The sequence below is a fragment of the Heterodontus francisci genome, chromosome 1 (assembly GCF_036365525.1).
Source record: "Heterodontus francisci isolate sHetFra1 chromosome 1, sHetFra1.hap1, whole genome shotgun sequence".
Classification (NCBI taxonomy): Eukaryota; Metazoa; Chordata; class Chondrichthyes; order Heterodontiformes; family Heterodontidae; genus Heterodontus; species Heterodontus francisci.
The window spans coordinates 21,563,210-21,589,673 of NC_090371.1; the positions used below are offsets into that span (position 1 = coordinate 21,563,210).

General features: G+C 42.9%; 1 protein-coding gene across 2 annotated transcripts in view; it reads right to left on the bottom strand.

Annotated features, from left to right (window-relative positions):
- The window catches only part of LOC137368229 (dedicator of cytokinesis protein 2-like), a 1,222,644-nt gene that overhangs the window by 860,694 nt on the left and 335,486 nt on the right, over positions 1-26,464 (bottom strand). For both annotated transcript variants that reach the window (XM_068028710.1, XM_068028709.1), the window contains exon 20: positions 503-592. In XM_068028710.1, the coding sequence (XP_067884811.1) occupies positions 503-592 (90 nt within the window). The remainder of the gene's footprint in view (positions 1-502; positions 593-26,464) is intronic.

A 26,464-nucleotide genomic window follows, 5' to 3' on the forward strand; every position in this document is an offset into this window, starting at 1 on the left:
AAAATGACTTTTAGAAAATGTACAGCACTATTTGCTAGTTATTTGGGGGTTAGTCATCAGTTTTTTTGTAAACGCAGAAAAAATTACATTTAAAAAGCTTTTAAAATCTGCCTCTTTGAGTCCTTGCATCCAAAAGAACCAGTTTAATTTTTAGAGCCTCCTCCAAGGCCCAATGAGTGCAATTAGTGGACACACCCAATGATGATTAATTCACCATGGGGGGCACGGACAGCTTTGTGGGTGGAGCCTCATTCTGGTGCCATGTTTTTTTAAAACCAATGCAAAAGATTGTGGAAACTCAATTTGCGGTGAATGTAATTTCATTTAAAATTTGGCAATCTTTTATGCAGATTATGCCATTTCGGATGAATTGCGCAGAAAATCCGATGCAACCGAGTGGAAACTCTACCCACAGTTTCTAGTCGCCACTCAACATTCCATAATTCCATTTCTTTTGACAGAACATGTAGATGGATAATAAACAGTAGAATTGAGTCCTTACCAGGGCATCAAACACCAGTTTATCATAGGTGTTGTTATCTGAAAACTCCATCATGATACTAAAGAGAGCATCCAGCGTATCCTGGAGGAACTGGAGAAACAAAGAAGGAGAGGGATGGGGTCAGAGAGAAGCTCCTGAGTATTCCGTGTGAACTCATTTATTTGATTTACAGGAATTTGAAGAGTTTTTACTTTCTACTGTCAAATAATGAGGTCACAGAGAATGCCAGACATGTTAACTTTTCATAAACCTACAGAAACAGGCACAAAGCTAAACACAATAACTTTACATTTTTTTTACGTTTGAACAGCAAGGCTCAGGATTTCTGAAGGAGGCCATGGGGTGTGGGGGGATCTAAGTTGAGTAGAATTTCTACTCACCCCATTTTTACATCGAACAAAGATTGCATTCATGATCTCAGGATGTCCCAAAGTGCTTCACAGCCAATTAGAATTAGAATTAGAACATTACAGCGCAGTACAGGCCCTTCGGCCCTCGATGTTGCGCCGACCTGTGAAACCATCTGACCTACACTATTCCATTTTCATCCATATGTCTATCCAATGACCACTTAAATGCCCTTAAAGTTGGCGAGTCTACTACTGTTGCAGGCAGGGCGTTCCACGCCCCTACTACTCTCTGAGTAGTAATGAAGTATTTTTGATAATGCAATCATTGTTGTAATGGAAAGACAGCAGCCAATTTATCCACTACAAACTCCCACAAACAGCAATGTAACAATGACCAGACAATCTGCTCCTTTTTAGTGATGGTCGTTGAAGGATAAATATCGGCCGCAACACCGAGGAGAAATCCCCTGCCCTTCCTCGCAGTAGTACCATGGGATCTTTTACCTCTACCTGAGAGGGCCTTGGTTTAACATCTCATCTGAAAGAGGACACCTCCAACAGCGCAGCAGTCACTCAGTATTGTACTGGAGGATCTGCCTAGATTATGTGCTCAAGTCCATGGAGTGGGAGTTGTTGCCACAACCTTCTGACTCAGAGGCAAGAGCGCTACCTTCTGAGCCATGGTTGACACCTTGAAATACAATCTAGAATCTAACTGTTTTGTGCTATTTCCAGTACAATTGAGCTGTCATCTGGGCAAGGGCTGCCGCAATTTTGCTGATGCAGCTTCTCCTGGTTTCGGCAAACAATTTGTGCGTGTGGATTGACTGGACAACCAAAACTAACATTTGACAAAGGATTTGCTAGACAAGAAAAGAGAAACTCCATCCAGTTTGGCTTCTACCATCCTGGTCATATGATGCAACATTAATGGAGTTGTTGACTTTGAATGTTTAAGTGTCCCTTCCATGGCCCATGCAAAACTGGGCACCAAGAACACACCACTTTAAGGGCTCTACATAAATGCAAGCTGATATTATTGTTTCCCAATGATGCGTAGGGTATAAATGAGGAAATGTGCCCAAGAACTAGGACTTTCAAAGCCCTTAGAAGATGCTACTGAGGTCAACATTGTAAAGGAGCTGGATAAGCAACAATAGATATATAATCAGTAAAACAGGGCGCTGGCTTGGAACGGTAACATTAGCTGAAACTGTGAAGGAGCTGGATTAATTTAAGTAAGGAAACAGTTGTTAGAATGGGGTGTTAACCGAGAAAGATTAAAACTTGACAATGTAAGGGAGTTGGATTCCATCGAGAATGCAGTCATTAGCACAGGAGGTTGGTTGGAAAGGGTTACAAATCCAGAGAGTGTGAAGGAACAGCATTAATGTCATTAGGAATATATAGTCAGTAACTCAGGGCTGGAAGGAGTTACTCAGCTCAACAGAGCGAGGAGGACGAATTAACAGCAGTCATTAAAAGAAGGTGTTGGATGTGATGAGATACTGAGTCTGGCAGTGCAACAGAGGTAAATTAACATCAGCCATCAACAGAGGTGCAGGGTAGGATGAGTTACTGAACCTGACAGAGTGAGGGAACTGGATGGGTGGAGATACAGTCATTACCGCAGGATGCTGGCTAGGAGGAGTTACTGAGTCTGACAGCGTGAGGGAGCTGGATTAACACGAATCATTACCGGAAGGTGTTGTATGCAACGAGTTACTGAACCTGGCAGGGTGATGGTGCTGAATTAATGCATGTACTGTTGAAATGACAGGATTCGCAAAGCAACTCCGTCTAACAATAGCATCTCTCACATTAATTCAATGGCCTAACTTGAATCCTTATTTTATTTGACATTTTTATTGAGTCGTGTCATCAATCATGCATGATGGGATAATTATTCTGCATATTTGATTGCCATTTGTTTTCTACGTGTGGGTTAGAGGCAGCTGTAAGCTCCATTTCAACTGTGCTGTATCACACATGGGAACACTCGATGTACACTCACTCCCATATCAGACCCAGTCTCAGTACAAGGACTGCTGCCGACTCACCCCCACATCTACCTTTATATCCAAACATACATACATATAAACCATCAAATTAGGAGCAGGAGTAGGCCATTCGACCCTCTAAACCTGCTCCGTCATTTGATAAGATCATGCTGATCTGATTGTGCCCTCAGTGCTACTTTCCTGTCTACCTGCTATAACCTTTGACTCCCTTGTCAATCAAGAAATTATCTAACTCAGTCTTAAAAATATTCAATGATCCCGCTTCTACCGCTCTCTGGGGAAGAGAATTCCACAGCATAACGACCCTCTGAGAGAAAGAATTTCTCCTCATTTCCTTCTTCTAGACTCTCCCATGAGGGAACATCTTTTCAGCATCCACCCTGTCAAGTCCCCTCAGATCCTATGAACAAAGAACAAAGAAAATTACAGCACAGGAACAGGCCCTTCGGCCCTCCAAGCCTGCGCCGATCCAGATCCTCTATCTAAACATGTCGCCTATTTTCTAAGGGTCTGTATCTCTTTGCTTCCTGCCCATTCATGTATCTGTCTAGATACATCTTAAAAGACGCTATCGTGCCCGCGTCTACCACCTCCGCTGGCAACGTGTTCCAGGCACGCAGTATTCCAAATGTGGCCGAACCAAAGTCTTATACAACTGTAACATGACCTGCCAACTCTTGTACTCAATACCCCGTCCGATGAAGGAAAGCATGCCGTATGCCTTCTTGACCACTCTATTGACCTGCGTTGCCACCTTCAGGGAACAATGGACCTGAACACCCAAATCTCTCTGTACATCAATTTTTCCCAGGACTTTTCCATTTACTGTATAGTTCACTCTTGAATTGGATCTTCCAAAATGCATCACCTCGCATTTGCCCTGATTGAACTCCATCTGCCATTTCTCTGCCCAACTCTCCAATCTATTTATATTCTGCTGTATTCTCTGACAGTCCCCTTCACTATCTGCTACTCCTTCAATCTTAGTGTCATCTGCAAACTTGCTAATCAGACCACCTATACTTTCCTCCAAATCATTTATGTATATCCCAAACAACAGTGGTCCCAGCACGGATCCCTGTGGAACACCACTGGTCACACGTCTCCATTTTGAGAAACTCCCTTCCACTGCTACTCTCTGTCTCCTGTCGCCCAATAAGATGCTTCAATAAGATTACCTCTCATTCTTCTCACCTCCAAGGGATACAGGCCCAACCTGTCCAACCTTTCCTCATAAGATAACCTCTTCATCCCAGGAATTATTTGAGTGAACCTTTTCTGAACATCTTCCAATGCAATTATATGCTTTCTTGGTTAAAGAGATCAAAACTATACGCAGAACTCTAGATGTGGTCTCACCAACACACTGTGCAACTGTAGCAAAACTTCATTAATTTTATATTCCATTCCCCTTGCAATAAACATCAACATTCCATTTGCCTTCCTAATCACTTGCTGTACCTGCATACTAATTTCTTGTGATTTATGTACCAGGACACCCAGATCCCTCTGTACCACAGAATTCTACAATCTCCCTCTATTTAAATAATATACTGCTTTTCTATTCTTCCTGGCAAAGTGGACAATTTTGCAATTTTCCTCATTATACTCCACCTGCCAAATTTTTGCCCACTTACTTAACCAATCTATACCTCTTTGCAGACTCTTTATGTCCTCTACACAACTTACTCTTCCACCTATCTCTGTCTCATCAGCAAATTTACTAACCATACATTCAGTCCCTTTATCTAAGTCATTGATATAGTTTGTAAATAGCTGAGGGCAAAGAACCGATCCCTGTGGCACTCCACTAGTTACAGCTTGCCAACCTGAAAATTTCCCATTTATCCCTACTCTTTGCTTCCTGTCAGCTAACCAATCATCTATCCATACTAATATGTTACCCTCAACACCATGATTTCTTATTTTGTGTAGTAACCTATGATGTGGCAACTTATCTACCTTTTGGAAATGCACACTGTCACATCTCAGGCTAAAGAACACAAGGACACAAGAAATAGGAGCAGAAGTAGACCATATGGCCCATCGAGCCTGCTCCGCCATTCAATACGATCATGGCTGATCTTGGGCTTCAACTCCACTTTCCTGCCCACTCCCCATAACCATTGTTTACCTGCAAGACCAAAACTCTATCTCTCCCAGCCTTAAATGTATTCCATGATGGAGCAACCACAACCCTCTGGGGTAGAGAATTCCAAAGATTCACAACCCTTTGAGTGAAGTAATTTCTCCTCATATCAGTCCTGAATGATCAGCCCCTGATCCTGAGACTGTGTCCCCGTGTTCTAGATTCCCTGACCAGTGGGAACAATCTCTCAGCTTTTACCCTATCAAGCTCTTTCAGAATCTTGTATGTCTCAATTAGATCGCCTCTCATTCTTCTAAACTCCGGAGAATATTGGCCCAATTTACTCAGCCTCTCATCATAGGACAACCCCCTCATTCCAGGGACCAATTTAATAAATCTTTTCTGCACGGCCTCCAGTACAAGTATATCTTTTCTTAAATGGGAGACTGCACACAATATTCCAGGTGCAATCTCATCAAAGCCCTGTACAATTTTAGTAAGACCTCTTTATTCCTGTACTCCAATGCCGTTGCAATAATGGCCAATGTGCCATTTTCCTTCCTCGTAGCTTACTGCACCTGCATGTTAACGTTGTGTGTTCCTTGTATGAGTACACCCAAGTCTCTCTGAACATCAACACTTACCAGTTTCACATCTTTCAAAACATATTCTGCTTTTCTATTTTTATGACCAAAGTGAACAACTTCACACTTCCCTACATTATACTCTATTTGTTATCTTGTTGTCCACTCACTTAACCTGTCTATATTGAATTCATAGATTCAACTTTAACAAAGATTTAACAAGTGTTTTATTAAAGACTTTAGTAGAGTTCTTGCTTACTGTGTTGCATAGCCTATGTAACCTCACAACAACTCCCAGGTCAGGTGGTTTACCCAAAGCTCAAAGCTACTTTCAGTTTCCCTTCTAAGTACTATATATTCTCTAATAAATAGTCGTTTGGTAGTACAGAACTTGAAAATTGCTGAAAATAGAGATATGTTGTCGAAGGTTTTCGTCATCAGGACAATACACAAGAATAAACAATGTAGAACAACAACTTATACAGCATGAGAAAAGAGTGCTGACTGGTTTGCAAGTGAACTTTGATTGGTAGAGGCATTGGCATGGAAAATGCACCAATCTACGGTGACTGACTGTTAACTGCCAAGCTTTGTTTGAAATTTAAACCAGGCAGCTTGACTCTGATTGGTCAAGGCATTGCCCTGAGGAATGAACCAGCGAATGGCTGTCACTTATTTTGTTCAGCTGAAACAGGCACAATGTGTGTACATGTTCTTTCTGGCTGTGTATTAATATATGTAGCTTCCAGTATGCACAAATGCGAGCCCTACTGACAATCTTAAGTTGGTTGTCAGCGTAATTCTTAGCACACTGCGGATTATTTAGCAAATGTTGTCCAATCGCAGGATCACAATCTGATGTTGGACACCATGTTTTGTGTTTTGCAAGCATGGGCTGGTTGGGTACGGCCTGTATGAACATTGCGACCAGCAGAAGGGACGTGTTTGATACGATCCGGCAGTCTTTGGACATTCGGCCTATATATCCAGCATCGCACTGGCATTGAAATTCATATATCACATTACTCATTTGTGTGATAGGCAGGACGTCTTTTTAGCTTGACAGCAGCATCCTATTAGTGGCGAACACCACACGGGTTCTCGACAACAAGCCTCTGTTCTCTAATACTCAAGCCTGCACATACAATCATGACATTGCTCCCTTATCAGACTAAAACATGTCCATGATTTTTCCTGCTTGGCATATTTAACTTAAATTCCATCTCTTATCAAGCACACTGTAATAAATTTTGTAACCAAACTTAACAAATCATAATCTTCCTAACTCGCTGAGCAAATAAATTTCTTCAATTACATTTGCTTTCAGGGGCAGCTTTCGGCGTACACCCTTTTTGTTTTGAACATAATTGTAACACAAAATCTTCATCTCTTGCACTGTGGTCTTCCTGATCTCTCAGGAACTCTGGTCATCACTCCAGGATTAGGAAATGTTGTCAACCCCTCTGGAACCGCTTTTTCTCCCTCTGGGTAACAAGCTGTCTGCCTGCCAATAGCATCACTGGCTTGGACATCTGAATTGCTGGATGTCAGCTTTACCTCAGCTCCTACATCTGGTTCATCTGCTGCTGTGTCTTCGTCACCATGATACTTCTTAACGCACGTAGAATTTCTGTCATACAGTGCTCCTTCTGGTGACTGCACAGTCACACTATTTTCCTTCTTGGCAATAACAATATATGGCTTGGGATAATATTGTGTATCCATCTTACTTGAATCTCCCGTCTCAGCAATACTTCATCGCCTGGCATTACATCAGACTGTCTAGCTCTCCTTCAGTGGTTTGCACAAACATTTGCAGCACCCTTTTTCTCAGCATCATGATCTTGAACCTCCTGGTCAACTCTAATGTCCCTCAGCTCTCGTATCTTGGTGCGTATTTTGCGTCCAAATAACAGCTCAGCTGGGCTCTTTCCCATCATTGTGTGTGTAGTTGCTCTATACATAGCCACATATGACAACAACACCTCCTTCCAGTCTTTACCCTCAGCCTTAGCAATCCTCATCTGTTTCTCGAAGGATTGGTTTTTTCTTTCCACTTCCCCGTTTGCCTGTAGCCATTTAGGTGTTATTGTGTGATGATGAATTCCTGTGACTTGCATGTAATGTGCAAAGGTCTGTGAAATCAATTGTGGCCCATTGTTTGAATACAAAGTGACTGGTAGACCATGTCTTGCAAATATTTCAGTCAATGCAAACACTGTTTTCTCTGCCATTGTAGACTTCATTACCACATATTCATAATAATGACTGTAACAGTCAATCACCACTAGTATGGACTCTCCTGATGGAAATGGACCTAAGACGTCAATTGCTACATCATCCCATGGTCCAGTCGGTAACAATGTACTGTGTACTGGTTATAGTGGATTGGGTGTACTGATAAGTTGACATCCATGACATGTTTTGACAAACTGTTCCACATCTTTCTCCATCCCTGGCCACCATATTTTGGTTCATAGTTTTGCTTAGTACCAACTGGAGAGGGTGCAGAGGAGATTCACCAGGATGTTGCCTGGGCTGGAGCATTTCAGCTCTGAAGAGAGACTAAAAAGGTTAGGGTTGTTTTCCTTGGAGCAGAGAAGGCTGAGGGGGAACATGATTGAAGTGTACAAGATTATGAGGGGCATTGATAGGTTAGATAGGAAGAAACTTTTTCCCTTCGGAGAGGTCAAGAACCGGGGGCTTAGATTTAGGGTAAGGGGCAGGCAGCTTAGGGGGGATTTGAGGGAAAAATAATTTCACCCAGAGGGTGCTTGGAATCTTGGAATCTGCCTGAAGAGGTGGTGAAGGCAAGAACCCTCACAACATTTAAGAAGTATTTAGATGAGCACTTGAAACGCCATAGCATACAAGGCTACTGGCCAAGTATAGGAATATGGGATTAGAATAGTTGGGTGCTAGATGGCTGGCACAGACACGATGGGCCGAAGGGCCTGTTTCTGTGCTGTATAACTCTATGACTCTAACTACTCCCAAGTGACCCTCATGAGCTAGCATCACCAGTATAGGCCTAAGCTTTTGTGGTACTATAAGTCTGTTACCTCTGAGAATATACTTCCTAATTGTGCACAGTTCATCTCATATAACAATGTATGCTCTGAAGGGGCAAATCTCCCAATTTTCAGCTTGGATTCTCTGTCTGATGTCATTCAATTCTGAGTCTCTGTCTGACTCTCTTTCAATCTCTCTAGTTGTCATTACTCTGGGTGTAATATGAACTGCCACAAACCACAAGAATGATTCAGCTTCCTTCTCTGGTGAAGATCTGTGTGTTTTTCCTTCAACTGACTCTATGATGCCTTGGCTAACCAGTTCCTTAATCTTTCCCTCAACTTTCCCTCTCAGACCAAAAGGTATTCTGCGTACAGGCTGAGCTACAAGACTAACATTCTCGTCAATTGTTAATCTAGGCAGTTGTGCAACTTCCCAATTCCTTGAAACACTGATCCAAACTCCTCTCGAAGCTCCACATAGGATTTCACAGAATTCACTTTCAATCCAATGTATAGCACCCCCAGGGCTTGGGCAGTTTCTCTACTCAGAAGAGGCTTCCCAGCCTCCTCAATCACTACAAATTCTGCCTCTACACTCTGATCTCCAGCTCTTGCACTCGCAGTGAAACATCCAACAGTCTAAAGTGGGGTTTTAGATGTATAAAGTTAAAGCTTTTTGACACATTTTTGAGATGTACACTTGATTCTTTTTGACTTCAGTTCCTCCCACAGTGCTCTGCTGTTGACATTACTGTCACTGCCTGAATCTACAATAATGCTCACTTCAACACCCCCAACAATCACTGGAATTTTCTCATGGTTGCTTCCATGGACAGAAAACATGTATCCACAATTACTCTTCATGTCCTCACTCTCTGCACCTTCAACTCGTCTCACAGTTGTACTACTTCCATCTCTCTTTACATGATTTGTCAGTCTTCCCACTCTGTTCAGCTTTGCTTCTGCACTTCTTGGCAAAATGGTCTCTGCCCCGACATTTTCTGCCAATCTTTCCCTTGGCAGGGCAGCATTCCTCTCTTCCATAGTGTCCCAAGTTGCCATATCTGAAACTCTCTAGCTCAGACTTTTGCTGTTTACATTTACGCGTACCTGGATTCCGTTGTCACTCCATTCACCTCAGATTTTGTCGTGCCGGTGGTGGAAATGGGACCAAGTTTCATGCTGTGAACTTGTCCATCCACTACTTCCAATGCAGCCGCTATTTCATCCAACGTTAAGTCACCTCCTCTGCCCAGCAGCCTATGGTTCAACTTATCCAACTTGCAATGCTGTGACCACCTGATTCATTATCTGGTTATTGAGATCCATTGCAACATAATTGCATCCATCTGATGCCTGCCTCAAACAAGTCACAAATTGGGCTACTGTTTACCCCTCTTTCTGTCTCATTTGACGGAAACATGCCTTTTGAATGTGGCATTTGGCATTACCACATAATGGTCCTTCAAAGTTTCACTGCACGTTCATAATCTGCCTTTTCTCCTGTGTCAGGCAACACGTCTCGTCACTATGCTTTCTGTACCTCCGTCGCCACCTCCAAAAGCAAACCGTGACTGTCAGCAAATGCTTCAAACTCCTCCAGCCACACTTTCCATTTCACACTGGCAGAACTGGCACTACCCATTGAATCAACGGTTCAATTCTCTGGACTACAGACATATCAGTTCCAGCAAATGCCATGATACGATTCTAAATATCTCCGAATTCACCTCTTATTCTTTCTCATTATTCTTGTTGCCAATGTCACATCTCAAGCTGAAGAATCACACTTGAAGTCACAGATTTAACTTTAACAAAGATTTAACAAGCGTTTTATTAAAGACTATTACCATATATTCTCGAATACGCAAGTCCACACATACAATCATGACACGCACCACATCTACAGGTTCCCCTTTATCCACCTTGCTTGTTACTTCATCAAAGAATTATAATAAATTAGTCATACACAATTTCCCTTTCACAAAACCATGTTGACTCTGCCTGATCACATTCAGAGTTTCTAAGTGCCCTACTGTAATTTCCTTAATAATAGATTCTAGCATTTCCCCTATGGCAGATGTTAGGCTAACTGGCCTGTAGTTTCCTGTTTATTGTCTCCCTCCTTTCTTGAACAGAGGAGTTACATTCGCTATTTTCCAATCTGTTGGAACCTTTCCAGAATCTAGGGAATTTTGGAAAATTACAACTAATTACAACTAATCTACTATCCTCAGCAGCCACTTCTTTTAAGACCCTAGGATACAGGCCATCAGGTCCTGGGGACTTGTCAGCCTTAAATTCTAATAGTTTTCTCAGTACCCTTTCCCTGGTGATTGTAATTGTTTTACTTTCCTCCCTCCCTCTCACCTCTTGATTTACAAGTATTTTTGGGATGTCACTTGTGTCTTCTATCGTGAAGACAGACACAAAATATCTGTTCAATACTTCTGACATTTCCTTGTTTCCCATTATCAATTTCCCAGATTCTCTCTCTAGAGGACTAATGCTCACTTTAGTTATATTTTTCCTTTATAAATACATGTAGAAACTCTTACTATCCATTTTATATTTCTGGCTAGCTTTCTCTCATACTCTAATTTTTCCCTCCTTATTACTTCTTTCATCAATCTTTGCTGTTTTTTAAATTCTGTCCAATCTTCTGACCTACCACTAATTTTCGCAGGATAATGTGCTTTTTCTTTCAATTTGATATGATCCTCAACTTCCTTAGTTAGCCACGGATGGTGCATCCTTCTCAAAGAGTCTTTCTTTCTCCCTGGAATGTATTTTTGCTGAGTGTTATGAAATATCTCCTTCAATGTCTAGGTCATTAATATATATCAGGAAAAACAAGGGTCCCAGCACTGACCCCTGGGGAACTCCACTGCAAACCTTCCTCCGGCCCGAAAAACATCCATTAACCACTACTTTTGTTTTCTGTCACTCAAACAATTCTGTATCCATGTTGCTACCGTCCCTTTTATTCCATTAGTCATAACTTTGCACAAAAGTCTGTTGTGTGGCACTGTATCAAACGCCTTTTGAAAGTCCACATACACCACATCAACAGCATTGCCCTCATCAACCCTCTCTGTTACCTCCTCAAAAAACTCCAACAAGTTAGTTAAACATGATTTCCCTTAAGAAATCCATCCTGGCTTTCTTTAATTAACTTGCATTTGTCCATGTGACTATTAATTATGTCCCAAATTATTCTTTCTAGAAGTGCCCCCACCACTGATGTTAACTGACTGCCCTGTAATTGCTGGGCTTACCTTTGCACCCTTTGTTGAACAAGAGCGTAATGTTTGCTATTTTCCAGTCCTCTGGCAGCATCCTGAGTCAAAGGAAGACTGAAAATTTACGGCCAGTGCCTCCACGAATTCCACCCTCACTTCTCTCAGTATCCTTGGATGCATCTCATCCGGTCCTGGTGTTTTATCCGCTATAAGTACAGACAGCCTATCTAATATGTTCTCCTTATCAATTTTAAACCCTTCTATTGTCTGAATTATCTCCCCTTTCACCATTGCCTGGGTTGCTCCTTATTCGTTGGTAAAGACAGATGCAAAATATTCATTTAATACCTCAGCTATGCCCTCTGCCTCCATGCGTATAACCCCTTTATAAACAAAGAACAAAGAACAAAGATAATTACAGAACAGGAACAGGCCCTTCGGCCCTCCAAGCCTGCGCCGATCCAGATCCTCTCTCTAAACATGTCGCCTGTTTTCTAAGGTTCTGTATCTCTTTTCTTCCTGCCCATTCATGTATCTGTCTAGATACATCTTAAAAGACTCCATCGTGCCCGCATCTACCACCTCCGCTGGCAATGCGTTCCAGGTGCCCACCACCCTCTGCGTAAAGAACTTTCCACGCATATCCCCCCTAAACTTTTCCCCTTTCACTTTGAACTCGTGTCCTCTAGTAATTGAAACCCCCACTCTGGGAAAAAGCCTCTTGCTATCCACCCTGTCTATACCTCTCATGATTTTGTACACCTCAATCAGGTCCCCCCTCAACCTCCGTCTTTCTAATGAAAATAATCCTAATCTACTCAACCTCTCTTCATAGCTAGCGCCCTCCATACCAGGCAACATCCTGGTGAACCTCCTCTGCACCCTCTCCAAAGCATCCACATCCTTTTGATAATGTGGCGACCAGAACTGTACGCAGTATTCCAAATGTGGCCGAACCAAAGTCCTATACAACTGTAACATGACCTGCCAACTCTTGTACTCAATGCCCCGTCCGATGAAGGAAAGCATGCCGTATGCCTTCTTGACCACTCTATTTACCTGCGCTGCCACCTTCAGGGAACAGTGGACCTGAACACCCAAATCTCTCTGGACATCAATTTTCCCCAGGACTTTTCCATTTACTGTATAGTTCACTCTTGAATTGGATCTTCCAAAATGCATCACCTCGCATTTGCCCTGATTGAACTCCATCTGCCATTTCTCTGCCCAACTCTCCAATCTATCTATATTCTGCTGTATTCTCTGACAGTCCCCTTCACTATCTGCTACTCCACCAATCTTAGTGTCGTCTGCAAACTTGCTGATCAGTCCACCTATACTTTCCTCCAAATCATTAATGTATATCACAAACAACAGTGGTCCCAGCACGGATCCCTGTGGAACACCACTGGTCACACGTCTCCATTTTGAGAAACTCCCTTCTACTGCTACTCTCTGTCTCCTGTTGCCCAGCCAGTTCTTTATCCATCTAGCTAGTACACCTTGGACCCCAAGCGCCTTCACTTTCTCCATCAGCCTGCCATGGGGAACCTTATCAAACGCCTTACTGAAGTCCATGTATATGACATCGACAGCCCTTCCCTCATCAATCAACTTTGTCACTTCCTCAAAGAATTCTATTAAGTTGGTAAGACATGACCTTCCCTGCACAAAACCATGTTGCCTATCACTGATGAGCCCATTTTCTTCCAAATGGGAATAGATCCTATCCCTCAGTATCTTCTCCAGCAGCTTCCCTACCACTGACGTCAGGCTCACCGGTCTATAATTACCTGGATTATCCCTGGATGGTCTCTTATCAGCCCCACTCCTCCTTTTACCACCTTTTTACTATTTATATGGCTATAGAAAACTTGGGGATTCCCTTTCATGTGAGCTACCAGTCCTCTTTTCATGCTCTCTCTTTGCTTCTCTTATTTGCTTCTTCACTTCCCCTCTGGAACTTCCATATTCAGCCTGGTTCTGAATCGTATTTTATACCTGGGATCTGTCATAAGCACACTTTTTCTTCTTTATCTTAATCTCTACCTCTTCTATCATCCAGTGGTCTCTGGATGTGTTTACCCTACCTTTCCCCTTTGAGGGAACATACCTTGTCTGTGCCCAACCTATCGCTTCTTTGAAGGTAGTTGTTCAGTTACTTTTTTTCCTGCCAACCTTTGATTCAAATTTATTCAATTCAGGTTCATTCTTACCTCATTGATGTTGCCTTTACCCCAGCAAATTACTTTTACACTGGATTGTTCTTTCTCCTTTTCCATTGTCAGCCTAAACCTTAAAATACAATGATCACTTTCCCATAAGTGATCTCCTATTGATACCAGAGCCACTTGATTATATTTTAAGGTTTAGGCTGACAGTGGAAAAGGAGAAAGAACAATCCACCCTTTTACTATGTACATGACTATAGAAAACTTTGGGATTCCCTTTAATGCTAGCTGCCAGTCTTTTTTCATGCTCTCTCTTTGCCTCTCTTATTTGCTTTTTCACTTCCCCTCTGGAACATCTATATTCAGCCTGGTTCTCAATAGTATTTTATACCAGGGATCTGTCATAAGCACAATTTTTCTCCGACTGCTACTCGATCGACTTGGCCTACCTCATTCCCAAGAACCAGGTCCAGCTTTCCTAATTACTTGCTGTACCTGCCTACTAACCTTTTGCGATTCATGCACTAGGGCACTCAGATCCCTCCATCTCAGAGCTCTGCAATCTCTCACCGTTCAGATAATATGCTTCTTTTCTATTCTTCCTGCTAGAATGGACAATTTCACACTTTCCCACATTGTACTCCATTTGCCAGATCTTTGCCCACTCACTTAACCTATCTATCCTTTGTAGCCTCCTTATGTCCTCTTCCCAACTTACTTTCCTACCCTATGTTTGTGTCATTAGTAAATTTAGTAACCATGCTTTCGGTCACTTCATCCAAGTCATTTATATAAATTGCAAAAAGTTGAGGCCTCAGCACACACCACTCGCCAACCAGAAAATGACCCATTTATGCCTACTCTCTTTCCTATTGGTCAGCCAATCTTCTATCCATGCCAATATGTAACCCCCTAAACCATGAGCTTTTATTTTCCGCCATAAACTTTGATGTGGCACCTTATCAAATGCCTTCTGGAAATCTAAGTACATTACATCCACTGGTTTCCCTTTAACCATCGCACATGTTATTTCTTCAAAGAACTCTAATAAATTGGTTCGACATGATTTCCCTTTCACAAAACCACGTTGACTCTGCCTGATTACCTTGAACTTTTCTAAATACCCTGCTATAATGTCTTTAATAATAGCTGCAGAGTTCTGATGAAAGGTCACAGATCTGAAACATTAACTCTGCTTCTCTCTCCACAGATGCTGCCAGACTTGCTGTGTACTTCCAGCATTTTCTGTTTTTATTTTCGAATAGCCTGCTCCCTGGTTGACTCTCGAACATGCTGCTCTAAGAAATTGGCCTGAATACACTCTATTAACTCATCTTCCAGGCTACCTTTGCTAATCTGATTCATTCAATCTACATGTAGGTTCAAATCACCCATGATTATCTCTCTACCCTTCTTACAAGTCCCCACTATTTCTTGTTGCATCCTCTGTCCTACTACTGCTAGCTACTGTTAGGTGGCCTATAAACTACTCCCACAAGTAATTTCTTAACTTTGCTATTTTTTATCTTCACCCAAACTGATTCTATATCTTGATCTTCAGAACTAAGGTCATCTCTCATCATTGTACAATGTCATCCTTAATTAACAGAGCTACCACACCACCTTTTCCTATCTTCTTGCCCTTCCAAAATGTCAAGTACCCTTGCAGATTCAAGTCCCAGCCTTGGTCACCTTGCAACCACATCTCTGTAATGGCTATCAGATCATACATATTTATTTAAATTTGTTCTGACAATTCATTTGTTTTGTTATGAATGCTACGCGCATTTAGATACAGCATCTTTAGTTTGGTATTTTACTATTTTTGCAAATTCTGGCCTTATCTGTTGGCGCAGTGTTCAGTTTGTACATTCTGTCCCTTCCTGCCTTGCTCATTATCATTACACTTATTGCTACCTTGCTCTATTGCCTTGTCATTTCTCTTTACCACATCTTTTCTCATATACTATTTAGTTTAAAGCCCTCTCTACTGCCTTAGTTATATGACTTGCCAGAACACTGGTCCCGGCATGGTTTGGATGAAGACCGTCCCAACAGTACAACTCCCACTTTCCCTGGTACTGGTGCCAGTGCCCCATGAATTGAAACCCATTTCTAGCACACCAATCTTTGAGCCACATATTTAACTCTCTGGTCTTATTTACCCTATGCCTATTTGCTCGTGCCTGACTTGGTAATCCAGAGATTAGTACCTTTGTGGTTCTGCTTTCTAATTTATCCCCCAGCTGCTCAGACCCCCTAAGCAGATCCTTTTTCTTAGTTTTATCTATGTCGTTGGTACTTCTGTGGAGGGCAACAACTGGATCCTCCCACTCCTACTGCAAGTTCTTCTCCAGCTCTGAGCAGAGGTCCCAAACTCTGACAGACAGGCAGCACAGTCTTCTGGACTCTCGCTGTCAGCTACAGAGAATGGTGCCACTCCTCCTGACTATACATTTTTTTATTCATTCATGGGATGTGGGCATCGCTGGCTAAGCCAGCATTCATTGTCCATCCCTAATTGCCCTTGAGAAGGTGGTGGTGAGCTGCCTTCTTGAACCGCTGCAGTCCATGTGGGGTAGGTAGATAATGAAGTCAGCGTGACTAAGGGAAAGAGTAAGGGAGCAGATGATGAACGCAAAGGGACTGGTGGTCTGAGGTGCATTTGTTTTAATGCAAGAAGTGTAGTAGGTAAGGCAGATGAACTTAGGGCTTGGATTAGTACCTGGGAGTATGATGTTATTGCTATTACTGAGACTTGGTTGAGGGAAGGGCATGATTGGCAACTAAATATCCCAGGATATCGATGCTTCAGGTGGGAAAGAGAGGGAGGTAAAAGGGGTGGAGGAGTTGCATTACTGGTCAAAGAGGATATCACAGCTGTGCTGAAGGAGGGCACTATAGAGGACTCGAGCAGTGAGGCAATATGGGCAACCTCAGAAATAGGAAGGGTGCGGTAACAATGTTGGGGCTGTACTACAGGCCTCCCAACAGTGAGCGTGAGATAGAGGTACAAATATGTAAACAGATTATGGAAAGATGTAGGAGCAACAGGGTGGTGGTGATAGGAGATTTTAATTTTCCCAACATTGACTGGGATTCACTTAGTGTTAGAGGACTAGATGGAGCAGCATTTGTAAGGAGCATCCAGGAGGGGTTTCTAAAGCAGTATGTAAATAGTCCAACTCAGGAAGGGGCCATACTGGACCTGGTGTTGGGGAATGAGCCCGGCCAGGTGGTTGAAGTTTCAGTAGGGGACTTCTTTGGGAATAGTGATCACAATTCCGTAAGTTTTAGAATATTCATGGAGTGGTGCTAAAGGAAGAGTGCTAAATTGGGGGAAGGCCAACTATACCAAAATTCGGCAGGAGCTGGGGAAGGTAGATTGGGAGCAGCTGTTTGAAGGTAAATCCACATTTGATATGTGGGAGGCTTTTAAAGAGAGGTTGATTAGCGTGCAGGAGAGACATGTTCCTGTGAAAATGAGGGATAGAAATGGCAAGATTAGGGAACCATGGATGACAGGTGAAATTGTGAGACTAGCTAAGAGGAAAAAGGAAGCATACATAAGGTCTAGGAGGCTGAAGAAAGACGAAGCTTTGAAAGAATATTGGGAATGTAGGACCAATCTGAAACGAGGAATTAAGAGGGCTAAAAGGGGTCATGAAATATCTTTAGCAAACAGGGTTAAGGAAAATCCCAAAGCCTTTTATTGATATATATGGAGCAAGAGGGTAACCAGAGAAAGGATTGGCCCACTCAAGGACAAAGGAGGAAAGTTATGCTTGGAGTCAGAGAAAATGGGTGAGATTCCAAACGAGTACTTTGCATTGGTATTCACCGAGGAGAGGGACATGACGGATGTTGAGGTTAGGGACAGATGTTTGATTACTCGAGGTCAAGTCGGCATAAGGAGGGAGGAAGTGTTGGGTATTCGAAAAGGCATTAAGGTGAACAAGTCCCCAGGTCCGGATGGGATCTATCCCAGGTTACTGAGGGAAGCGAGAGAGGAAATAGCTGGGGCCTTAACAGATATCTTTGCAGCATCCTTAAACATGGGTGAGGTCCCAGAGGACTGGAGAATTGCTAATGTTGTCCCCTTGTTTAAGAAGGGTAGCAGGGATAATACAGGTAATTATAGACCGGTGAGCCTGACGTCAGTGGTAGGGAAGCTGCTGGAGAAGATACTGAGGGATAGGATCTATTCCCATTTGGAAGAAAATGGGCTTATCAGTGATAGGCAACATGGTTTTGTGCAGGGAAGGTCATGTCTTACCAACTTAATAGAATTCTTTGAGGAAGTGACAAAGTTGATTGATGAGGGAAGGGCTGTCGATGTCATATACATGGACTTCAGTAAGGCGTTTGATAAGGTTCCCCATGGTAGGCTGATGGAGAAAGTGAAGTCGCATGGGGTCCAGGGTGTACTAGCTAGATGGATAAAGAACTGGCTGGGCAACAGGAGACAGAGAGTAGCAGTGGAAGGGAGTTTCTCAAAATGGAGACGTGTGACCAGTGGTGTTCCACAGGGATCCGTGCTGGGACCACTGTTGTTTGTGATATACATAAATGATTTGGAGGAAAGTATAGGTGGTCTGATTAGCAAGTTTGCAGATGACACTAAGATTGGTGGAGTAGCAGATAGTGAAGAGGACTGTCAGAGAATACAGCAGAATATAGATAGATTGGAGAGTTGGGCAGAGAAATGGCAGATGGAGTTCAATCAGGGCAAATGCGAGGTGATGCATTTTGGAAGATCCAATTCAAGAGTGAACTATACAGCAAATGGAAAAGTCCTGGGGAAAATTGATGTCCAGAGAGATTTGGGTGTTCAGGTCCATTGTTCCCTGAAGGTGGCAACGCAGGTCAATAGAGTGGTCAAGAAGGCATACAGCATGCTTTCCTTCATCGGACGGGGTATTGAGTACAAGAGTTGGCAGGTCATGTTACAGTTGTATAGGACTTTGGTTTGGCCACATTTGGAAGACTGCGTACAGTCTGGTCGCCACATTACCAAAAGGATGTAGATGCTTTGGAGAGGGTGCAGAGGAGGTTCACCAGGATGTTGCCTGGTATGGAGGGCGCTAGCTATGAAGGGAGGTTGAGTAGATTAGGATTATTTTCATTAGAAAGACGGAGGTTGAGGGGGGACCTGATTGAGGTGTACAAAATCATGAGAGGTATAGACAGGGTGGATAGCAAGAAGCTTTTTCCCAGAGTGGGGGATTCAATTACTAGGGGTCACGAGTTCAAAGTGAGAGGGGAAAAGTTTAGGGGGGATATGCGTGGAAAGTTCTTTACGCAGAGGGTGGTGGGTGCCTGGAACGCGTTGCCAGCGGAGGTGGTAGACGCGGGCACGATAGCGTCTTTTAAGATGTATCTAGACAGATACATGAATGGGCAGGAAGCAAAGAGATACAGACCCTTAGAAAATAGGCGACATGTTTAGATAGAGGATCTGGATCGGCGCAGGCTTGGAGGGCCGAAGGGCCTGTTCCTGTGCTATAATTTTCTTTGTTCTTTGTTCTACAGTGCTGTTAGGGAGCTCCAGGATTTTGACCCAGCAACAGTGAAGGTACGGCAATATAGTTCCATGTCAGGATGGTGTGTGGTTTGGAGGGGAACTTGCAGGTGGTGGTTCTCCCATGCATCTGCTGCACTTGTCCTTCTTGGTGGTAGAGGTCACGGGTTTGGAAGGTGCTGTCTAAGGAGCCTTGTGCATTGCTGCATTGCATCTTGTAGATAGTACACACTGCTGCCACTGTGCATCAGTCGTGGAGGGAATGAGTGTTTGTGGATTGGGTGTCAGTCAAGTGGGCTGCTTTGTCCTGCATGGTGTCCAGCTTCTTGAGTGTTGTTGGAGCTGCACCCATCCAGGCAAGTGGAGAGTTTTCCATCACACTCCCGACTTGTGCCTTGTAGATGGTGGACAGGATTTGGGTAGTCAGGAGGTGAGTTACTCACTGCAGGATTCCTAGCCTCTGATCTGCTCTTGTAGCCACGGTATTTATATGGCTACTGCAGTTCAGTTTCTGGTCAATGGTCATCCCCAGATGTTGATAGAGGGGGATTCAGCGATCGTAATGCCATTGAATGTCAAGGGGAGATGGTTAGATTCTCTCTTGTTGGAGATGCTCATTGTGTGGTGCGAATGTTGCTTGCCACTTATCAGCCCAAGCCTGGATATTGTCCAGGTCTTGCTGCATCTCTACACAGACTGCTTCAGTATCTGAGGAGCTGCAAATGGTGCTGAACATTGTGCAATCATCAATGAACGTCCCCATTACCTGACCTTATGATTGAAGGAAGGTCATTGATGAAGCAGCTGAAGATGGTTGGGCCGAGGACACTACCCTGAAGAACTCCTGCAGTGATGTCCTGGAGTCGAGATGATAAACCTCCAACAACCACAACCATCTTCCTTTGCGCTAGGTACGACTCCAGCCAGCGGAGAGTTTTTCCCCCTGAATCCCATTGACTCCAGTTTTGCTGGTGCTCCTTGATGCCATACTCAATCAAATGCTGCCTTGATGTCAAGGGCAGTCACTGTCAACTCACCTCTTGAGTTCACCTCCATTGTCCATGTTTGAATCAAAGCTGTAATGAGGTCAGGAGCTGAGTGGCCCTGGCAGAACCTAAACTGAGTGTCATTGAGCAGTTTATTGCTAAGCAAGTGACGCTTGATCGCACTTTCGACAACACCTTCCATCATTTTACTAATGATTGAGACTCGGCTGATGGGGTGGTAATTGGCCAGGTTGGATTTGTCCTTCTTTTTGTGTACATACCTGGGCAATTTTCTGCATTGCCGGGTAGATGCCAGTGTTGTAGCTGTACTGGAACAGCTTTACTAAGGGCCCGTCTAGTTATGATGCACCGGTCTCCAGTACTATTGCCAGAATGTTGACAGGGCCCATAGTCTTTGCAGTACCCAGTGCCTTCAGTTGTTTCTTGATATCACATGGAGCGTCTCCTACTATCACTACATTCCTATTCACTCGTCCCACTTGAATGGCTGTCTGTACCACGGTGCAATAGTCAGTTTGCTCATCCACCCTACAGCCCTTGTTCTCATCCATACAAGGTGAAACAACTTCAAACCTGTTGGACAATTGCTAGGGCTGAGACTCCTCCATTTCTGCTTTCTCAATCCCCATACTTACCTCACTTCCAGTCACAGCCCCCTGTCCCTGACCAATGTTAGTCCATAAAATGGAGTGTAATTCAATTGATTTTTTTTGAACAATTGGAGGTGCAGTTTCCTGCTGTGGCCTCCTGTCTGTTAACTGTAATGGAGCAGATATGATGTGAATAATATAGAGAATGGATTCTCTTGCACGTATCTGTTCCTGGGTACTGAGCATCTTTCGGTTAGACTTAATATGGTGGGGCAACACCATTATCTCTAAGTTTCCTTCCAGGTAACACATCATCCCAGCTTGATCCAAATCCTGGAATTCTCTATCTAGTGCCACTGCGGTTACATCAACAAAAACTTGCATTCATATAACCTCTTTAACATAGGTGCTTCACAAGAACGCCATCAACGAAAATTTGGCACATGCCACACAAAGAGATATCATAGAATCATAGAAAGAATCATAGAACGTTTAAGGCATAGAAAGAGGCCATTTGGCCTATCATGTCTGTGCCGGCCAAAAAACAATCCACCTATTCTAATCCCACCTTCCAGCATTTGGTCCATAGCCCTGCAGATTACGGCACTTGAGGTGCATATCCAGACTCCTTTTGAATGAGTTGAGAGTTTCTGCCTCTACTGCCCTTTCAAGCAGTGAGTTCCAGAACCCCACCACCCTCTGGGTGAAAACATTTTTCCTCATCTCTCCTCTATTTTTTCTACCAATCACTTTAAATCTATGCCGCCTAGTTACTGACCTCTCTGCTAAGGTTAATAGGCCCTTCACCTCCACTCTATCCAGGCCCATCAAAATTTTGGACATTTCAATCAGATCTCCCCTCAGCCTTCTCTGTTCCAAGGAGAACAACCCCAGCCTATCCAATCTTTCATTATAGCTGCATTTTTCCAGTCCTGGCAACATCCTCGTAAATCCCCTCTGTACCCTCTCGAGTGCAATTACATCCTTTCTGTAATCAGATAACCAGAACTGCACACAGAACTCAGGTTGTGGTCTAACCAATGAGTTATAATGCATAACCTCCCTGCTCTTATATTCTATACCTCGGCTAATAAAGGGAAGGATTCCATATGCCTTTTTAACCACATTATCAACCTGTCCTGCTACCTTCAGGGGTCTGTGGACATTCACTCCAAGGGCCCTCATTTCCTCCAGACTTCTCAGTATTTTCCCATTGATCGTGTATTCATTTGCCTTGTTTGATCTCCCCAAATGCATCATCTCACACTTCTCCAGGTTAAATTCCATTTGCCACTTTTCTGCCCATCTGACCAGACCATCAATATCTTCCTGCAGCCGACAGCTATCCTTCTTGCTATCTATCACACGGCCAATCTTTGTGTCATCTGCAAACTTCTTGATCATACCCCCTACATTTACATCCAAATCATTAAAATATACCACAAAAAGCAGGGGACCCAATACTGAGCTCTGCGGAACGCCACTGGAAACAGCCCTCCAGTTGCAAAAACAGCTGTCAACAATTACCCTTTTTTTCCTGCCACTGAGCCAATTTTGTATCCACCTTGCTGCATTTCTCTGGATCCCATGGGATTTTATTTTTTTAACCAGTCTGCCGTGTGGGACCTTGTTAAAAGCCTTGCTAAAATCCATGTAGACCACATCTACCGCACTACCCTCATCTACCTTCTTTGTTACTTCTTTAAAAAATTCAATCAAGTTGGTCAAACAAGATCTTCCCTTAACAAATGCATGCTGACTATCCTTGATTAATCCCTGCCTTTCTAAATTACAGTTTATTCTGTCTCTCAGAATAGATTACAATAATTTTCCCACTACTGAGATTAGACTGACTGGCCTGTAACTGTTCGGTCTTTCCCTCACTCCCTTTTTAATCAGAGGTACAACGTTAGAAATTCTCCAATCCTCACACACCACACCTGTATCCAGTGAGCACAGGAAAATGATAGTCAGATCTTCTGCTATTTCCTCTCTTGCTTCTTTTAACAGCCTAGGGTACATTTCATCTGGCCCTAGGGATTTATCAATTTTCAAAGGTGATAATCCCATTAATACTTCCTCTCTCCCTATGGTTATCACATCCAATACTTCACACTCTTCCTCCTGAACTACAATATCTGCATCGCCCCCTCTTTTGTGAAGACAAATGCAAAGTATTCATTAAGAACCATACCAATATCTTCTGCCCCTACTCATAGGTTACCTTTTTGGTCCATTATGGGCCCTTTTATTCGGACAGGTGAACAAAAGTTTGGTCAAAGAGCCAGATTTTAAGGAGTTAAAAGATAAAGTTAAAAGATGAGGGAAAGGTAAAAAGCTTAGAGAGGGAATTCCAGAGCCTAGGGCCCAGGCAGCTGAAGGCACAGTCGCCAATGGTGGAGCGAAGGAAATCGGGGATTTACAAAAGATCGGAATTGGAAGAGCGCAGGGATCTCAGAGGGTAGTAGAGTTGGAGTAGGTTACAAAGATAGTGTAGGATGAGGCCATGGAGGGATTTGAACACAAGGATCAGACTCTTAAAATTGAAGCGTTGCCAGACCGGGAGCCAATGTAGGGCAGCAAGCACATGGGGTGATGGATGAACGGAACTTGATGCAAGTAAGAATACGGGTAGCAGAGTTTTAGATAAACTCAAGCTTATACAGGGTGGTATGTGGGACCACAAGGACTGCAGCAGATCAAGAAGAATAGCCTTTCTCAACCATAGTTATCTTGTGAAAAATAAATATATAAATAGAAAAATTCTTGAAGCCCAATGGAGAGTCATTTAGACTGGTGATGTTTGTCAAATTGTTAAATAATGGCAGATTCCTTTTGTCACTAGTGTCTCTAAAATTAATTAGTTTGAGGCATTACAGGCTTAAGCTCTATTAAGGCTGTATGTCTAATAGCAACCCAAAGCAATGTAGGTTATGGCTTAAAAATGAATTATTTTGGATTATGTTATGTAAGTTCTGAGTCCTAATTAAACTGAAACAAGGTACAAATTAGACAAAGCATTTCTGAATCCCATTGCTGTCATCCCTTTGGCTGGAATAAAAGAACTTGGTGCTTCAAATAAAACCAAAAGGCTTATTCTGTGAGATCCTGGTGAGTGTTTCTGTATATGAATATCAATATGACTGTCACAAAGCAAACACTCACTTATGTTTCAAATGGATATGACTTGACCCTTGAGAGATTTCTGTTATGTTTATAGCCTAGGCCATCGGGATTGTTCTCCTTGAAGCAGAGAAGGCAAAGGCACTGTTTGATGGCCATGTTCAAAATTGTGAAGCATTTTGAGAGCGTAAATACGGAAAAACATTTTCCACTTGTGGAATGGTCGATAACCAAAGGTCATGGATTTAAGTCAATTGGCAAAAGATCCGGTGGGGGCGGGAGCTGAGAACTTTTTTTACACTGTGAGTTGTTATAATCTGGAATGCATTGCATGAAGGGGTGGGTTCAATCGTAACTTTCAACAGGGAATTGGATAAGTATTGAAGGACGGTAAACGTGCAGAGGTATAGGGAAAGAGCAGTGGAGTGGACCTAAATGGATAGCTGGATAGCTAGATGGGCTGAATCCTTCTGTGTGTATGATCTCTGGTTCTACATTAAATAAAAAGTGATGAGCAGTTTGATGGACCTGTGTGTAAGGGTAAAGACCCCAGAATTATTTCAGAAATTTTGAGTTTCTGTAATGGAGATTTTCTAGATGGTTGAGTTAGATTAGGCTGAATGAAGATTCATATCCATATCAACCTTGCAATCTTGTCACCATAACTAAGCCCAAGCCTCTCTTCAGCTGAATTCTAAATAGATGAGGTGTAATGGTGACTTGGGTGATGGAATAAAAGTGGCAATATTGTATCAGATGCCTGCTCTACATCTCTCCCAATTATCATTTATATTTAAGTCAATCAAGAGAGATGTATAATTGGAAGCTGAACTGATATCACCCATTTTACACTATTGACCAAAGTCAATAGGATGTTAAGAATAATGCGTAGTAACTCAGGACCTCAAATCTTATATTAAGATGTATGTTACACTTATTGCTTAAACCCCCGTCATTCCTTGCTGGAGGGTAATGTGGCTATATATTTAATAATATCTAAATTACAAAGATGTGAAATTCATTGGTCGAACTGGCAATTACGTCATTCAATGTGGAACCAAGTCCTTCCACTTTCTTTATAATTATGAAAGGATTTGGCATGGTAGATATAAAGAAAATATTTTCGCTCATGGAGTAATCCAAAACTAAGGGCAATAAATAGAAGATTGTCACTAATAAATCCAATAGGGAATTCAAGAAAAAACTTCTTTATCCAGAGTGTGGTGGGAATGTGGAACTTGCTACCACAAGGAGTAGTTGAGGCAGATAGCATAGATACATTTAAGGGAAATCAGGTAAGTAGATGAGGGAGAAAGGAATAAAGGGGTTAGAATGAATTAGGATAGAAGAAGGCTATCCTTATGGGATATGGGACACTTGCCTTTATCAATTGAGGAATAGATTACAAAAGCAGGGAGGTCATGTTGGAGTTGTACAGAACTTTGGTAAGGCCACAGCTGGAGTACTGTGTGCAATTCTGGTCGCCACATTATAGGAAGGATGTGATTGCATTGGAGGGGGTGCAGAGGTGATTCACCAGGATGTTGCCTGGGATGGAACATTTAAGCTATGAAGAGTGGTTGGATAGGCTTGGGTTGTTTTCGCTGGAGCAGAGAAGATTGAGGGGTGACCTGATGGAGGTGTACAAGATTATGAGGGGCATGGACAGGGTGGTTAGGGAGCAGCTGTTCCCCTTAGTTGATGGGTCAGTTCCGAGGGGTCACAAGTTTAAGGTGAGGGGCGGGAGGTTTAAGGGGGATTTGAGGAAGAACTTTTTTACCCAGAGGGTGGTGACGGTCTGGAATGCCCTGCCTGGGAGGGTGGTAGAGGCGGGTTGCCTCACATCCTTTAAAAAGTACCTGGATGAGCACTTGGCACGTCATAACAATCAAGGCTATGGGCCAAGTGCTGGCAAATGGGATTAGGTAGACAGGTCAGGTGTCTTTAATGCATCGGTGCAGACTCAATGGGCCGAAGGGCCTCTTCTGCACTGTATTATTCTGTGATTCTGTGAAGGCTCATAATACAAAGCATAAACACTGGTACAGAGCAGTTGGGCCAAATGGCCTATTTCTGTGCTCCAAAGTCTATGTGATTCTATGTGTTTGTGTTTCAGTTGATATCTGAATTCATTGCAGACTATAATGTACTACCTCAGGACAATCTACCGCATAGACAAAGCTCTTAGAACACAAAGCTTAACAGTCAGGGAGAAAGGGGAAAGGGCAAACTATATCTTTCAATTCCTTC